The sequence below is a fragment of the Lucilia sericata genome, unplaced genomic scaffold (genome assembly GCF_015586225.1).
Source record: "Lucilia sericata isolate MDLA Ls3-8-SP2 unplaced genomic scaffold, ASM1558622v1 Contig002194F_arrow, whole genome shotgun sequence".
NCBI classification, from domain to species: Eukaryota; Metazoa; Arthropoda; class Insecta; order Diptera; family Calliphoridae; genus Lucilia; species Lucilia sericata.
In genome coordinates this window covers 5125-22377 of record NW_023996029.1, presented here as the reverse complement: position 1 = coordinate 22377, position 17253 = coordinate 5125, and the positions used below count along the sequence as shown (strand labels likewise).

At 30.8% G+C, this 17253-nt stretch overlaps 1 protein-coding gene across 4 annotated transcripts; it reads left to right on the top strand.

Annotated features, from left to right (window-relative positions):
• The first annotated feature begins 301 nt into the window (after positions 1-301).
• LOC119613564 (fibrinogen-like protein 1) lies at positions 302-17027 on the top strand. Of its 4 annotated transcripts, none has more exons than XM_037969584.1 (6): positions 302-650; positions 1403-1545; positions 12057-12277; positions 12453-12669; positions 15850-16470; positions 16534-17027. In XM_037969584.1, exons 1-6 carry the CDS (start codon positions 474-476, stop codon positions 16685-16687), a joined length of 1533 nt encoding a protein of 510 aa, XP_037825512.1. In that variant the 5' UTR covers positions 302-473; the 3' UTR covers positions 16688-17027. The 4 variants fall into 4 exon arrangements, with proteins under 4 accessions (XP_037825512.1, XP_037825514.1, XP_037825513.1 ...); XM_037969586.1 differs by having other exon boundaries at positions 318-650; positions 12057-12190; positions 12456-12669; XM_037969585.1 differs by having other exon boundaries at positions 318-650; positions 12057-12190.
• Positions 17028-17253: the final 226 nt, after the last annotated feature.

Sequence of the window (17253 nt, the reverse complement as noted above, 5' to 3'; positions counted from 1 at the left end):
CTTGTCAAATATTTAAATAAACATCGTCTTCATTTCGAAAATAAAATCCACATTGAGGCATCCCAACGATCAGTCGTACCTCCACAACACAAATGAGCAGCATACAGCAAATGAATGATGATGACGATTTTTTCTGAGAGTGATGCCTTAACATGACTTCTGTTGTTGTTATTTGTATTATAAGTATTATTTAGTTGTTGTTTTCGTATACGTTTTATTGACTAAGTATTCGGTTGGCAAAAGTTTTTGTTTTTGATTTAAGAAAAAAAACAAACACTAAACTTGCGATCATTAAGTTTTTAGTCTTATTGCAAACGTTGAACGGAGCGGTTCGTTGTTTTTTTTTTAATCGTAAAAGCAAACTCGGTCGAATATATTTAAATATTAAACAATTTATATGAATCACTTATAAATTTTGTTAAATATTATATAAAACAAAATATTTATTTATTTATAAAAAAATATATAATAAAATGAAATTATTAATTAAAATTAAACACCTCTTTGTAGAGGTTTTACTAATAATTTTATTGATCAATTTGACAAGCTGTCATATGCAAGAGGCGTCTACCACAGCGCCCGCCACCCAGACACACTGGCAAAGACCAGTGCAGCACACAACGCGCAATACGGTAACGCGTTGGAAAGTGGTAGGTTTTTTGAATAATTAGAAAAACGTTAAACATAAAAGTGTAATAAAATAACAACAAAGTATTACAAAACGTGCATTATTAAGAGTTCAATGTTCTTTGGCTGAAAGCTTTGTTGGTGAAGTGAAGTGTTAATTAAATAAAAAAATTCTTTTAAAACAAGTTACACAGAAAAAAATAACTACGTCATGTTTAAAAAATGTTTTGAAAAATGAAGAAATTAAAAAAATAATAAAAATTTTTAAATAAAAAAGAAATATATATAAAAAACTGTTATTTTTTTATATAATATTAAAATTTAAATAAAAAAGTAATAAAAATAAAATTTAACAAATAAATATTCTTTGTTCTTTAAATTTAAAAAATAATGAAGAACACATATAAAAATTGCTAAAAATGTGTTTTTTCTCCATGGATCTTTTTTTTTGTGATATTTTAGTGATTTTAATCTAAATCGCATTTCATGTTAAACAAGTCTTTTAAGACAGTTTTTTTTTTTTTAATTTACGCATGTGAAGCCAAAAACACCTAAATGATCTTGAAAAATAAACCAAAACAAATTTATAGAAAAAATTCAGACAAGTTTAACCACTTTATAGATAAGAATTCGATTTTTTTAGTTGTTTTTGTAAAAGAACTGTGTTTTTCTTTAATTCAAGTTTACAAATCAAGCTTAAATTAAAAATTAAAAAAAAAAAAATCCTAAATAAATAAAAAAATGTGTTTGTCTCTGTATTGTATTCTTCTTTTAGAATCAAACTCCTTCAACATCGTCTGTCTCAACATCCCATAACTGTGATTATAAAGAATTAATAACGAATTTACATGATCGCATTAGCTTATTGGCCACCGTGGATGAGGATTTACGCAAACGATTGGATAATATTGAAAAGAAGTGAGTCACAATTTTTGTTTTTTTAAATTTGTGTTGAGTTTACAATTCAATTAATTTACATATATAAAAAATTTTACTCGTTATGTTGATTGAATATTAATTAGTTGTCACCTATTGAAGAACTAAATAATAGTTGCAACTATTTTAAAAGTTAATAAAATATTGGTTTAATGATATTGAAAAATAATAAAAATTAAAGCTATAGGTTACTGTGGAACAAAATGCAAAAAGTTTTTGAGACTAGTTAATGGAAAACATTTAGTGATATAGATATAGTTGTTTGGGGGCTAGCTGAAATAATAGACCGATCTTAACCATTTTCAATAGGCTTTGTCCCTTGGGTATTAGAAGATCACGTACCAAATTTCATTGAATTATCTTCAAAATTGCAACCTGTAGTTTGATTACAAGGTTTACATGGACAGACGGACATAGCTAAATCTGAACAAGAAGGAAATTATAGTCGGGCGAGGCCGACCATATAATACCCTACAACTGTTACAAAAATAAAATGTGATTTAATTTTCATAATAAAGCATTTAAGTTGAATTGTACCTTGTCTTGAATTGTACTTAAGCCATTTATTGTTCAATAAAATTGTGGACATTTAAGTCAGGGGGCTTTAGATATGGGCTATAGTCAAATGAGACCCTATAATTATGAAATTCATTAGGGTCATCAAGGCTAGAACTTAGTTTTGCTGCTTTTTGTCCAGATACGAGTATATTAAACATAATTAGGCCTATTCGGCGGGTTCAGTTCTATGGGGACTAGGTGAAATAATTACCGATGTTAACCATTATCAATAGGCTTCATCTCTGCTACAATAGAAGATCATGTGCCAAATTTCATTGTGACTTGTAGTTTGATTACAAGGTTTACAAGCCCTATTCGGGGGTTCAGTTATATGGGGGCTAGGTGAAATAATAGACCGATCTTAACCATTTTTAATAGGCTTCGTTCCTAGATCATGTACCAAATTATCTTTAAAATTACGACCTGTAGTTTGATTACAAAGTTTACACGGACGGCGGACAGACAGACAGACAGACGGTCGGTCAATGCTAAATCGACCCAGAAAGCCGATTGGTATACTTTGAGGTTGGTATAGGACCAATATTATTGTACGTTACAAACATCAGCACAAACCCCTACCCACTAAAGTGGTGTAGGATATAACAAGTATAAATGTATAGTGGCCGTGCATAGCCGACCATATGATACCTTACACCATTAAGTATGTTAAAAATGTAGATTATTGTTTTAATAATAAAGCATTCAAATAGTTTTTTAGCTTAATTCCGGAATATTTTTACTTTTTGTTGACAAAAAATGAAATTTTCTACAAGAGGGCTTTTATGGGGGTAAGCGTAAATAGGATATAAACCCATCCTTATAAATTTTGGTAGAGGACTTTACGTCTCCATTAAAGTTATTTATGCAAAATTTCATAGTGTTATTAGTGTTTATAAGTTAATTTTGACCTTCAAGTCATTTTCAGAAGGAGAGTCATAATTACGAAAAAACGGGAGTGTTATTTAGACTCATATAAAACTGAGTTTTGCCGATTTTTGTTGAGATACTAGAACATTTAATATAATTATGAGCACAATAGCCCTATTCGGTGGGTATGGTTTGTATGGATGGTAGACGAAATAATGAACCGATTTTAACAATTTTCAATAGGCTTCCTCATTGGCCGGCCAAATTTCATCAAATTATCTTAAAAATTGCTACCAGTAGCGTGCGCACAAGGTTTACATGGACACACAGACAGACATTGCTAAATCTACTCAGAAAGTGATATTGAGTCGATTTATTCATGTCCGATATCATTATTTATCAATAAAATATCTGATTTTTAGAAAAATATCTTATATGTATGTCACATATGACCATATGAACCTTTCGGGAAAAAATATTGTAGAAATTTGTATTTCTGTCAAATTTTATTTCGAGATTGGAGCCATATAGTAGGGATATAGGCGAAACTGAAGGGGTTGTCAAACAAAATTTGTTATTCTCTTCACACAGACGAGTTCTGAGAGAATAAAACACCCTTGAGAGAACTAAACGTACTCACAAAACATCAAATTTTCTTCGCGAAATTGCGAGGATATTAGCACTTAAGAGTTTTACTTATCACTTAAACTTAATATTTATTATTTTTTGCCACACTTTTAATGCATTTAAAAATCCGAAAATAATTTATATTTTACAAATGAAAATAAAATATTTTTTATTCTTTGACATTTTATTTTATATAAAACTGAAAAAAGAAAAGTTGTAAATTTTCGTATTGAAAATGAAAAAAGTATTTCACATACTTTTTTGTGAAATTTGTGCGTTCCAGGGAAGTAGGCCTTATATGGTAGCTATGACCAATTATGGGATATATGATATACATACATATACCCACTAAAAACTTTTATTACCATGTAAGGGGTTAAAATGCTAAAATTTACTTCCAAAATAGCATTTTAAGACATTTTTTTAACACGGTGATATCACTGGAGGCAAGTACTTACCTAAAATGATTACAAGTAATTAGAAAAAGTTGTCATTGTAAATCGAATGAAAAAAACGTATAAGCTTCTATATCTTCACTGGCAAGATGGCTAATGAATTAGAAAGTTTTTATATAACACATTATTAGCAAGACCTTATCAGACTACTTCTATGTAATCCAGAAGATATGTAGTAGTCATTGAAAAGTATGTTGTTAGGTAAGTAATTACAATTAAAAGCCATTACATAGTTTTTGCTGGGTATCATTATTTCTTAATTAGTTATAAGCATTGAAATGGACCGATCGATATAGATTAACAATGGTAATATGATTTCTGTTCATATTATATACATACATACGTATTTGTAAAATTTTGTGTGGATATCGATATTTTTGAGGAAGTTATAAACGATAAATCAATTTCCGGGAATTTGTATTTCTATGAGAGCTATAGGAATTTGTGAATCGATTTTTTAAATTTTCAACATAATTGGGCGAAAAAATAACGTTAAAACTCATAGAATTATCTTTGGTAGTTTCTGAAAAAACTACCAAAGTAGTCTGAAATTTGCATTTATAACTTTTTACATTGTGAACTGATTTTGTTGATTTTCAATACCACACTGCTTAAAACAATAATGAATATTTTCGGAAAATTTGTCGGATTCCTTTAGCGTGGCCTGTTTTAGGCTGAGAGACAGACGGACATGAATAAATCTGCTCAGAATTTCAGATTTGGACAATTTTTATTTAAGGAAAGAAACAAAATCTTAGTATTCAATATAAGAGTAACATTTCCAACAAATAAAAATATTTTGTAAAAAAAGATTTAATTTTTTTAACCTACAAAATGTTTTAGATTTTCAGACTACAATGCATTTTCAAAAAATATTTTGTATTAATAAAAAATCACATAAAGTACCTTTAAAGCAAACAATAACTTAAAACTATTAAATAATAATATGTCTTACTTCTTTTCCCGCAATTTTGTTTTAAGAAAAAATAAAAAAAACACCCAAAATGACATTTAAAATTTCGCTTTTTATTTGTTTTCAAGCAGCTCACACATTGTTCACAAACTAAATTTCACATCTCTTTTGCAATTTATTTATGTCTAAAATACCCTACGACAAGTTTTTATTCCCGCCGTCAGAAGAGCAGCATAGAATAATTTATTGGACGTAGATCTAGAAATCTATTTTTCTATGTATATTCTGGTTCCTTATTAAATTCTAAAACTATTCATATGTCTGACCGTGTGTAGTAGTTGTAGACACGATAGCTCATAAACGAAAAGATCTAGCATTATTAAATTTTCGACGAGTATTTTATATCGGAAGACTTTGTGTTTGACTTTGTTCCCCATTCGTGATAGAATTCTGTATAACTGCGCCCTAAAATTATATTGTAAATATGGTGAACATCGGTCCATATTTGACTCTTCCCACAAAAATGTTGTTATGATGAATGTTCCCACAACATCTTCTCATTCTTATCAGGGAAAAAAGGTGCTACCAGTACCTCTTCTCTGTCGGGACTATAAACTGGTGGTGTTAAATGTATCTTCGGAATTATCTTGGAATGATTTGACTTGGGGTCGAACCAGAGCACTTATTATATCTGGTACAACAAGAAGCGCTAGAGCACACGGCAGAATTGCGGACTTAATCTTGTACCGGTCCCTTTGGGGTGCATGTGAGAATGTAGGTAAAAAGACTGATACACCTTAAAATCGATCTTTCTCAATAAATTCGATGCTGGTTCCGAGAAAGACAACAGATACCCCTCAGAGAAGTGACTGTGGGACTGGCTAAGCGTTGGCAGTGGGTTGGTGTCAAATGAATAAGAAACAGAATGAATGAAAGGGCCTCGTCCACTTGTATATCTACAATTAATCTGACGGATGTTTCGATGTTGTCGGACCAAAAGACTCTGTCTTCTGAACTTTATAGTGAAAACAATCAGTTTTTTGGTTTCGAAAATGAAGTATTACTTTATTATTTCAATTTGAAAGTGACGCAAACGTACATTACATGCAAGAGACGGTTTATTCAATTCAGAAGTGATCGCCCTGGGCATCGAAAACGGTTTTAAAAGAATTGGAGGAATTACTTCATAAAATTTTGCAAAATAATTTTTGCATCGAATCATTACTTTGCGATGGAAAATTAATCCATTACGATAATCGAAAGCGTAAAAATGGTCGTAACTTCTTTGAGATTTATGGCAACACCATCACAGGTACCGAACCTGAGGCGTTTGAGGCGAGTTTTGGCCAAAAAAAAAAAAAAAAAAAATTGCCATAATATGTGGCAGGCGAGAAAGCAATAACTCCACCGCTCAACGGCAAAATCTGTTTGAAACTATTTGGGAAGTCTTACCTTATTCAGAAAGAATGAAAAAGCTCATAGCAAGGAGTGGACAATATTTTGAATATATCCATATTGTAAAAGTGTTTCAAAATAAAAAGTCTATATTCGCCTTTGACGAATCCTATATATACCCCTCACCATAATGTGATTAATTTTATAAAATTTTAATTTATTTCATTTTTCTCGACTCTGAAGATTTAGATCCGGAAGATATCTGGGGTCTTCAGAAAATTGATTTCAATACAAACGCAGACAGACATGGCTAGATCGGCTCCGCTATAGGCTAAGGGCTAAATCATATATTACGAACTAATGAAATCGGTTTGTGCTGATGTTTGGAATACCCAAAAATATTCAGAATCGCTTTCTGTCTGTCCGTCCGTCTGTATGAAAATGTAAACCTTTCAAGATTTGATGAAATTCGGCACATTTGACTTTCTTTGAAGCCTATTGAAAATGGTTGAAATCGGACCATTATTCCTCCTAGCCCCTATAAATCCGTACCCCCCGAATATGGCTTTTGAGCTCACTTTTTGACCCTAGCCCCCATACAAAGTCCCCTTCAGAAAATGACTTGAAATTCACGTTTAAACACTACTATCACATTGAAATTCTGCATAAATGTCATCCTAAATCGCTATACCAAAATTTATACGAGTAGGACCATATTTACCTTTGCCCCTGTATAACCCCTCTTTCAGAAAATCACTTTTTATACCCTACACCACTATAGTGGGGAGGGTATTATACGTTTGTGCTGATGTTTGTAATACACAAAAATATTGGTCCTACACCCACCTTAAAGTATACCGATCGATTCAGAATCACTTTTTGAGTCGATTAAGACATGTCCGTCCGTCTGTCCGGCTGGCTGGCTGGCTGTCCATGTAAACCTTGTGCGCAAGGTATAGGCCGCAATTTTCAAGATAATTTGATGAAATTTGGACCAAACATGTTTTTTGGCACAGGGACGAAGCCTATTGAAAATTGTTGAAATCGGTCCATTATTTCACCTAGCCCCCATACAACCGTACCTCCCGATTTGGGCTTTTTATGCCATAATTACGTCAAATATACTATTATCTCTCTAAAAATTGTTAAAATATTTCGGAATTAAGCAATTAAGGATTTTTAACATACTCACTGGTATAGGGTATCATATTGATATAAATTTGCAGAAAAAATTTGATTCAAAATCAAAAACGTACAAAATCATTTGCTTAACATTATTGTTCGCGTGGTGTAGGGTATTTTTGCTAACGTCATTGTGTCTTCTTATAAAGAAATACTACATACATATGTATGTATTTCATTTACTTTTGATCTTTTGGCTAAAGGAAACAAACCGAAAAAAACTTGATTTCTTTAAAAAAAATTTAATGTTAACAGCAATAATCATGACGATGATGATTATTGGGTGAATGTTGTAGATGATGCTGTTGCTGTATCACATCGGTACGTAAAAAAAAAAACATACAATCCATAAATATTTTCTCTAACAATTTGGTTAAAATTTCAAATATATACATACATATATATACATCTTTTGGCAAAATACTTTTATTGTTATTTTTTCTTATTAACAAATTTAATTATAATAGATTTTTATTAAACAAGAATAAAAATACAACAACAAAAACATACATAAATATTAAACGACCTTGATGGGAACAAAATTTTTGAATACAAATTTTGTTTGCAAACAAATACAGCCAATAAATGGCTACTACTTTACTATATAAACAAAAGTATACAAAAATACTAATAGTACTACTAGTACTATTTACACAAGTACTTTTTAGTACCTATATTTCGTTTGCTGTTTGTTTCGCTGTATCTGTAGCTCATTAACCAACGTGCTGCTATGAGCCAAACTAATGCGTTCATATGCTGTATATTACATGCTAATTAGTTGTTGGAAAAAAATTTTGTGTTTTAAATAATTGTTGTAGTAATGTACGAGTATTTAATTAAAATTAAGTAAATAAATGGAACCGCAAAAGTAAGAGAAGAACATTTTGTTTGTGTGTTGTTTTCTATTTTCTGTTCAATATTTTATTGACAGACTGACTTAATGACACACAAACTTTTAGCAATTGAACTGATGATTGATGGTTAATGAAAAAATACAATACATTAAAAATACCTGCATGAAAAGTGTTTAAAATATTAATGAGATTGAATATTTTTTTTTGTGGAAACAAAATTATATTAATTAGAATTTGAATACTTGTACAATGTGTATATGACGTTAAATTCCCTACAAGGATTTAGGAAGATTTATTAGAATTTTTTGTTTAAATAAATTTAAAATATTTAAAAAAATGTTACTGCTAGCTGCAGACCCTCGTATACTTATACTTTGTTTTACAAAAATTTTTTATTTTTAATTGCTTAGTCTTATCTTAAGTTAAACTAATTATAATACGGTTTATTCATCGAATTGGAACAAGTAATTACTTTGTTGGTGAAAATAAAAAAAAAACAACTTTGAAAGAAGACACTTACTTATTAGTATACACTACTAAAATTTATCAAGTGAAATAGTAGCCGTTAACTTTTTACCCTATTCTAGAATGATTTTTTAATATACAATCTATATACATATCTATATAAAACACATAGGGAAAAAATATACACGCCTGGTACCAAATTGAGAACAAATTTTTCAATAACATCCGTTGTCAAGTATATACATATACATACAACAACAACATGTAATGTTGATCACGCAACGTTGTCAACATTTAAACAATTCGTTGTCGCAATCTAAATTTTATGCACATTCGTTGTCTAAAAGTTAACAAACGTGGTAAGCTCACTATTGACAACGGAGTTTGAAAAGTTTGGTGTCAATTTGTTAGAAGGCGTGTATATTTTTTCCCTCTGTGAAGAGTCGCGTTACTGACTGATTGATCATTGCACAGCTTGAACCTAGAATCGTGATACTTTGACATTTGCAACTTGGATTTCAAGCCCCATTTATAACCAAATTCAGGTGAATAATTTGGTACTTTTTTTTAAAACGTAATTTTTGTACTTTTTACAAAAGCAGAATTTACAAGAATTTTAACATACTTATTGCCGATTAAATGATGAAACTTTTGGTACTTTTTTCATCATTAAATGATACCTATTTTATTTAAATAACACTATTTAATTAACCAAATTCGTAAAAATCTGTACTATTACTTATTAGTACTTTTTTCATCTTCAAATGATATATAGATTTTCATTCAATCAGGACGCTACGTGTTTCTAGGTTTAATATTAAAAAAAATACCTTATACTCTCTTAGATTTTCCTTCCATCAGATATACATGTACATATGTCTGATTATATGTTTCTAGGTTTAATATTGCGTAAAACCCAAAAAGTACTAGTTTAAGAACGGAACATTTTGTTTTATGTTTCTAGGTTCAATATTATAAAACGTTCAAAAAAGTACCTTTTGAAGAAGGAAAATGTACCTAAAAGTCCCTTTTTATAGGTTCTCATTTACTTCGGACTCTATATGCTAAATCTTATGTTTCTAGGTTTATTATTTTAGAGAATTTAAAAAGTACCTTTTGGAGACCAAAAGAGTACCAAAAGTCCCCTTTTATACGTTCTGGCTTACCTAGGGTCGAAAAATTATATTATAGAAATTACAAATGGAATGATAAACTTATATATACCCTTCTCACGAAGGTGAAACTTATAAAAAGCGTAATATGTTGCAAGTATTGCTTTAATTTTTATACCCACCATCAAAAAAGATGGGGGGTATATTGATTTTGTTATTCCGTTTGTAACTCATCGTAATATTAATCATACACCTACAAAAGTGTATATATTCTGGGTCCTTATTAAATTATGAGACAATCTTGCTATGTCTGTCCATCTGTCCGTCCGTCTGTCTGTCTGTTGAAACACGATAGAGTCCGAACGTAAAGAGCAAGAGAGGTGAAATTTTCCACAAATATTTCTTATAGCTAAGGTTTGTTTAGTATTGAAAATAGACAATATCGGCCCACGTTTTCACATTGCCCCCATACAAGTGGTCCCCGAAAAGCAACTATAATAGTCATAACTGTTTTAAAAATGCAGGTATAGCAATGATATGCGACATAAATAAGCTTTATATGAACCCGAATTTTATGAGGATCGGTCCATAATTTGCCCTAATAACCATATAAGGTCCCCCTCGGAAAATTACTTTAAAGCTCAATAAAAATATAAATAAGTTTTATATGAGTTCAATTCTCTCTACCAAATTAACGCCCATTACTGGCGTAATGGCTTGAAATACGAGTATAGCGCTGAAATTCGACATAAGAGACCTCCTGCAGAAAATGACTTTAACGCACATAGAAGTAAGTTTCCTATAAGCCAAAATCTATCTACCGAATTTTATAATTGACCATACCGCTCATGGTTTAAAGTTGTACAAAAATATTTTGTTTTTAAAAATTAGTATTTTGTTAATCTGAAAGGCATTGGATGGATCGGAAAAAGGCTTTTCATGGTAGGTTTAAATCTAAAGAATTTGTTAGCGAAATCAATATAAATAAAAGGGGAATAGTTGTTCGAAATCGATAAATTCAGGAACTACGGTACATGATAGGACAAAATTTAAAATATATGTTTCAGGGATCGTGAGAAGTGTCCCTTTAAAGTTTTTAATTTGTCCGACAGATGGCATAAGTTTTAATTTTCAGTCAATTACACCTAAACCGCTAAACATATTTTTATGGGTATATTGAAGATTTCTACACTTTGGCGGCGATACTCTTAAAAGTTGATTCGAGCAAAAAAGGTATTTTCGACCCACCTTAATAAATATGTTACTACCAATATTTCTGGTTCAATTAACTTAAGAAATCAAGCTAATTATATACATAAGTATATATTTTTTAATTTTTACCCACTTCCTATATTTATAAAATCAAAATGAAAAAACTTTTCTTCTTTATTAAATGATTGCGTGACTTTAAAAATACGTTGATTCTTTAAGAATAACTCAGTGCTTCTATTAAAAGTGAAGGTAACCTATACATCATTTTTCAAAAAAATTATGACTTGATTTGGGAATATGTAATTAACGTATGAACAATGTTGCTTTATATCCAAAATTAGAATAGTTTGGGGTTTATTCAGTTTGGAATTCCATTTGTAATACCTCGAAAGTTGATCGTATAAAATATTATATATTCCGGTTCCTTATAAGTCTCTTAGGTTTCCCAGATACACGAATTTTTGTATTTAATTCATATGAATGGTACCATGACCACTATTGCTAAGTGCCAATTTATTTCCCAAATGTTTTGCATTGTTGTCAAAGTTTTTCCTGCAATATATCTAGCTGCAATAATTTGCCAGATATATGGATGTCTTTAATTCATATGGGAGGTGCCACGTACACTTTATCTAGCCCGCCAAATTGTTCATATACATATTGATGTTCCACGTGCAAAATTTGAAATTTTTAGCTCTGAAGGTTTTCCAGATATATGAATTTTTGTATTGAATTCATTAGGCAGGTGCCACGCCTCCTATTTTTACTACGCCCATTTTGTCTTATGATTAATTATATAAAAAAATAATATTAAAGATTTCCATTTTTTAATTTACAATTTTTTTTATTTCAGAATAGTACAATTTGAATCCAGTAACTTGGCTCGCATGGATTCGCTGGCGGTACAACAGACTGACTTTGGTAAACGTATGGATGTCACGGAACATATACAACGTTTAACACGACATGGCGTTGATCAATTATTAGGTGAATTCGAAGAATATATGAAAACACTAAATCACACCCACATCATAACCGATAATAGAAATCATTCAAACGACAAAACAGATAATGGTAAATAATAACGGTGTTGGATGTGGTAGTTAACTTTAAAAACAACAAAATTAATATTTCATAACAACAGTTTAATAGTTACTAATCATAACAATTTTTGTTATTTGTTGTTAAAGAAAACTCGTAATAAAAACTAAATAATAATTAGATTTATTTCTTTGTTATAATTCTATAGTAGATTTAAACGTTTTACGTAAGGCCAGACAAACAGACCAAAGACCCCAACAACAGCAGCCTCAAACCCAATCTCAAGTGCCACAGGGTGTATTTTCGATTAGTGATTCACAAAAATTAGATGCTTTGGCAACGTTGCTGACATCCACTAGAGTTGCTGTAAATGGCTTACAAGCTCAATTACAAGCAAATGTCACCAAATTGATGCAAACAACTGGGTAAGTATGAGATTGAGTTTTTAACTTGGATTTATTATGTAAAAATATAGAGGATGTACAAAAGATTTGATATTTGTTAGATCTTAAAGAAAATTTAGAAAATGTTCAAATCAGGTTTCTTAGATGGAAATGAAATGACAATTCGATGACGTTTACAGACTCTCTGTATAAATTAGAGTGTAAAATTTACACTCTTCACACTATATAGAACTGTGACCCTTCCGATGTTATAACATTCTTATCCGAAATTCTATGTTAGTTAAGTTTTATACAATTGATGCCCATTACTCACGCCTCTTTTTCAAATTCCCTGTTTATAATTTTATTTATCTCTTAAGCAGAAAAGGCATTTTAAGGCGGTTAAGATCATAGCTAAGACTAGCTTAAAATCCATTATAAATAAATATTTATATTCTGTAACCAACTACTATATACAACATGTCCACATGCCTGTCATTCTGCGCTTAATAGTGGTTTGATAGATTTAATTTTTTTAATTATAAAAGAGGTGGTTTTACATATTTGTTAAAACACCTCTTATAAAAGAATAATTTAAAATGCATTTTATTGAATTTTTTTTATAAACAAAATTGTAGATTTCTCTTGAGACATGAAGTATTCCTAAGAGGCAATAGTGAGTTTAAACTTCAAAACTTGTAGCGAAAAAATTAATTATAGGCTTTACTTGCTAATAATATTAGAAGCCAAAGTGAGTTCGATTACTAGCACTTAAACTCTAGTCTATAGTCTAGTCTATGGTCTAGTCTATAGTCTAGTCTATAGTCTAGTCTATAGTCTAGTCTATAGTCTAGTCTATAGTCTAGTCTATAGTCTAGTCTATAGTCTAGTCTATAGTCTAGTCTATAGTCTAGTCTATAGTCTAGTCTATAGTCTAGTCTATAGTCTAGTCTATAGTCTAGTCTATAGTCTAGTCTATAGTCTAGTCTATAGTCTAGTCTATAGTCTAGTCTATAGTCTAGTCTATAGTCTAGTCTATAGTCTAGTCTATAGTCTAGTCTAGTCTATAGTCTAGTCTATAGTCTAGTCTATAGTCTAGTCTATAGTCTAGTCTATAGTCTAGTCTATAGTCTAGTCTATAGTCTAGTCTATAGTCTAGTCTATAGTCTAGTCTAGTCTATAGTCTAGTCTATAGTCTAGTCTATAGTCTAGTCTATAGTCTAGTCTATAGTCTAGTCTATAGTCTAGTCTATAGTCTAGTCTATAGTCTAGTCTATAGTCTAGTCTATAGTCTAGTCTATAGTCTAGTCTATAGTCTAGTCTATAGTCTAGTCTATAGTCTAGTCTATAGTCTAGTCTATAGTCTAGTCTATAGTCTAGTCTATAGTCTAGTCTATAGTCTAGTCTATAGTCTAGTCTATAGTCTAGTCTATAGTCTAGTCTATAGTCTAGTCTATAGTCTAGTCTATAGTCTAGTCTATAGTCTAGTCTATAGTCTAGTTCTATAGTCTAGTCTATAGTCTAGTCTATAGTCTAGTCTATAGTCTAGTCTATAGTCTAGTCTATAGTCTAGTCTATAGTCTAGTCTATAGTCTAGTCTATAGTCTAGTCTATAGTCTAGTCTATAGTCTAGTCTATAGTCTAGTCTATAGTCTAGTCTATAGTCTAGTCTATAGTCTAGTCTATAGTCTAGTCTATAGTCTAGTCTATAGTCTAGTCTATAGTCTAGTCTATAGTCTAGTCTATAGTCTAGTCTATAGTCTAGTCTATAGTCTAGTCTATAGTCTAGTCTATAGTCTAGTCTATAGTCTAGTCTATAGTCTAGTCTATAGTCTAGTCTATAGTCTAGTCTATAGTCTAGTCTATAGTCTAGTCTATAGTCTAGTCTATAGTCTAGTCTATAGTCTAGTCTATAGTCTAGTCTATAGTCTAGTCTATAGTCTAGTCTATAGTCTAGTCTATAGTCTAGTCTATAGTCTAGTCTATAGTCTAGTCTATAGTCTAGTCTATAGTCTAGTCTATAGTCTAGTCTATAGTCTAGTCTATAGTCCTAGTCTATAGTCTAGTCTATAGTCTATAGTCTAGTCTATAGTCTAGTCTATAGTCTAGTCTATAGTCTAGTCTAGTCTATAGTCTAGTCTAGTCTAGTCTAGTCTAGTCTAGTCTAGTCTAGTCTAGTCTAGTCTAGTCTAGTCTAGTCTAGTCTAGTCTAGTCTAGTCTATAGTCTAGTCTAGTCTAGTCTAGTCTAGTCTAGTCTAGTCTAGTCTAGTCTAGTCTAGTCTAGTCTAGTCTAGTCTAGTCTAGTCTAGTCTATAGTCTAGTCTAGTCTATAGTCTAGTCTAGTCTAGTCTATAGTCTATAGTCTAGTCTAGTCTATAGTCTAGTGTAGTCTATAGTCTAGTCTAGTCTAGTCTATAGTCTAGTCTATAGTCTAGTCTAGTCTAGTCTAGTCTAGTCTAGTCTAGTCTAGTCTAGTCTAGTCTATAGTCTAGTCTAGTCTATAGTCTAGTCTATAGTCTATAGTCTAGTCTAGTCTTTGTCTAGTCTATTGTATAGTCTAGTCTATAGTCTAGTCTATAGTCTAGTCTATAGTATAGTCTAGTCTAGTCTATAGTCTAGTCTATAGTCTATAGTCTAGTCTATAGTCTAGTCTATAGTCTAGTCTATAGTCTAGTCTATAGTCTAGTCTATAGTCTAGTCTATAGTCTAGTCTATAGTCTAGTCTATAGTCTAGTCTATAGCCTAGTCTAGTGTATATTCTAGTCTATAGTCTAGTCTATAGTCTAGTCTATAGTCTAGTCTATAGTCTAGTCTATATTCTAGTCTATAGTGTAGTCTATATTCTAGTCTATAGTGTTGTCTATAGTCTAGTCTATAGTCTAGTCTATAGTCTAGTCTATAGTCTAGTCTACAAGTAAGTACAATTCAAATTAACATTTATTGTTAGGAAACCTTCCCCGCAAGTAATAAAAAACGAAATCTCACACACACGGTGCAATAGATCAATTTAATTCTGGTTTCGAATTATTATGCATTTTGGAAGAACAAAAAAAAACAATCAAAACAATAATATACTTCAATGTCAATACGAAAATGACGTTTACAAAAAGCAAATGTAAACAAAACGAACAATATAAAACAATTGTTATAATTAGCAAATAATTATTACATTACACCAGAAAAATAAAAATAGTAATAAATATATATTTTTTTTAATACAGAAATCTACAAAGAAGATTTAACAACCTCTTCAGAAGACAACAAAATCAAGGAGGCCTAACACCGTTGGTACCCAATTTCTATGCTGCGGCCGGTAGTGGCCAACAATTAACTACTAGTTGTGCTCAAGGTGTAGCAGCCACCAATGGCATTCTAAAACTACAATTGACACCCAACTCTGATCCTTTTTATGTGGCCTGTGATGATGAACTCTTGGGCGGAGGTTGGACTGTTATAATGAATCGTTTTAATGGTGATATCAATTTCCAACGTGGCTGGTTAGAATATAAACATGGTTTTGGCAACTTGGCTGGTGAATTTTTCATTGGTCTCGAAAAATTGTATGCTTTGACTGCTTCTAGTGTACATGAGCTGTTAATTACCTTGGAAGATTTTGATAATAATCGCAAATATGCTCGCTACAATTTATTTGCCATTGGCAATGAACAAGAATCATATGAATTGAAACTTTTGGGCAAATATGAAGGAGATGCGGGTGATTCATTCAGTTATCATGCTGGCAGCAAATTTTCTACATTCGACAATGACAATGATGGTTGTGTCGATTGTAATTGTGCTCAATCGCACAAAGGAGCCTGGTGGTATAATTGGTGTGATCAAAGGTAAGTTGAATTAAACATTTTTGTAAAAAACTAAAATTAACAATTTAACATTTTTTCTTCCAGCAATTTAATGGGTCCTTATCATGATCAAGATTTTAATAAAATCGAACAATACCGCGGCATGTATTGGCAAGATTGGTTGGGTCCTAACTATTCCCTAAAGGCTGCCAAAATGATGATTCGCCCTTTGAATGTAGAACAAGATGCTAGACGTTAATTGCATTTAAAGGATGTTTTCCATAAAGTACTTCTTCAGGTTTAACTATTATCCTGCTTGACATGAATAACTGTGTGTATGTGTTCATAGTTTACAATTATAATTGTATCTATTTTTTCGTCGTATTCTATTTGTAAAATTTTCTAACAATTTTTATAATTATTTTATAAGTATGTCAACCATCACATGGTATTCATTTGAAGTAAAATTCTTAGTGGGTCAATGTGCCAGTTGTGTGTGTTTATTCTTAAATTAAGTATGTGTTGCATTTGTAAATTGTATTTATGTTTTCAATTTAAAAGTAATAATAAATTGTGCATTTTTTATGATTTTTTTCTTACATGTGGCCATAATGATGAGTTTGTTTGGAAAATTATTTTGATTTTTTTTTGTCGAAAATAAACATATAATCTTCGAGATAAAGAGATTGTAGTTTAATAGTTTTTAATATTATGTGGGATTTTTTGTAATAAAATCTAGAGAATAATAATTATGACATGATATTGCTTTTAGATAAAAATTTAGAAATGTTGGGCAAAATGTCATTTTTGATTTGATAGAAACTA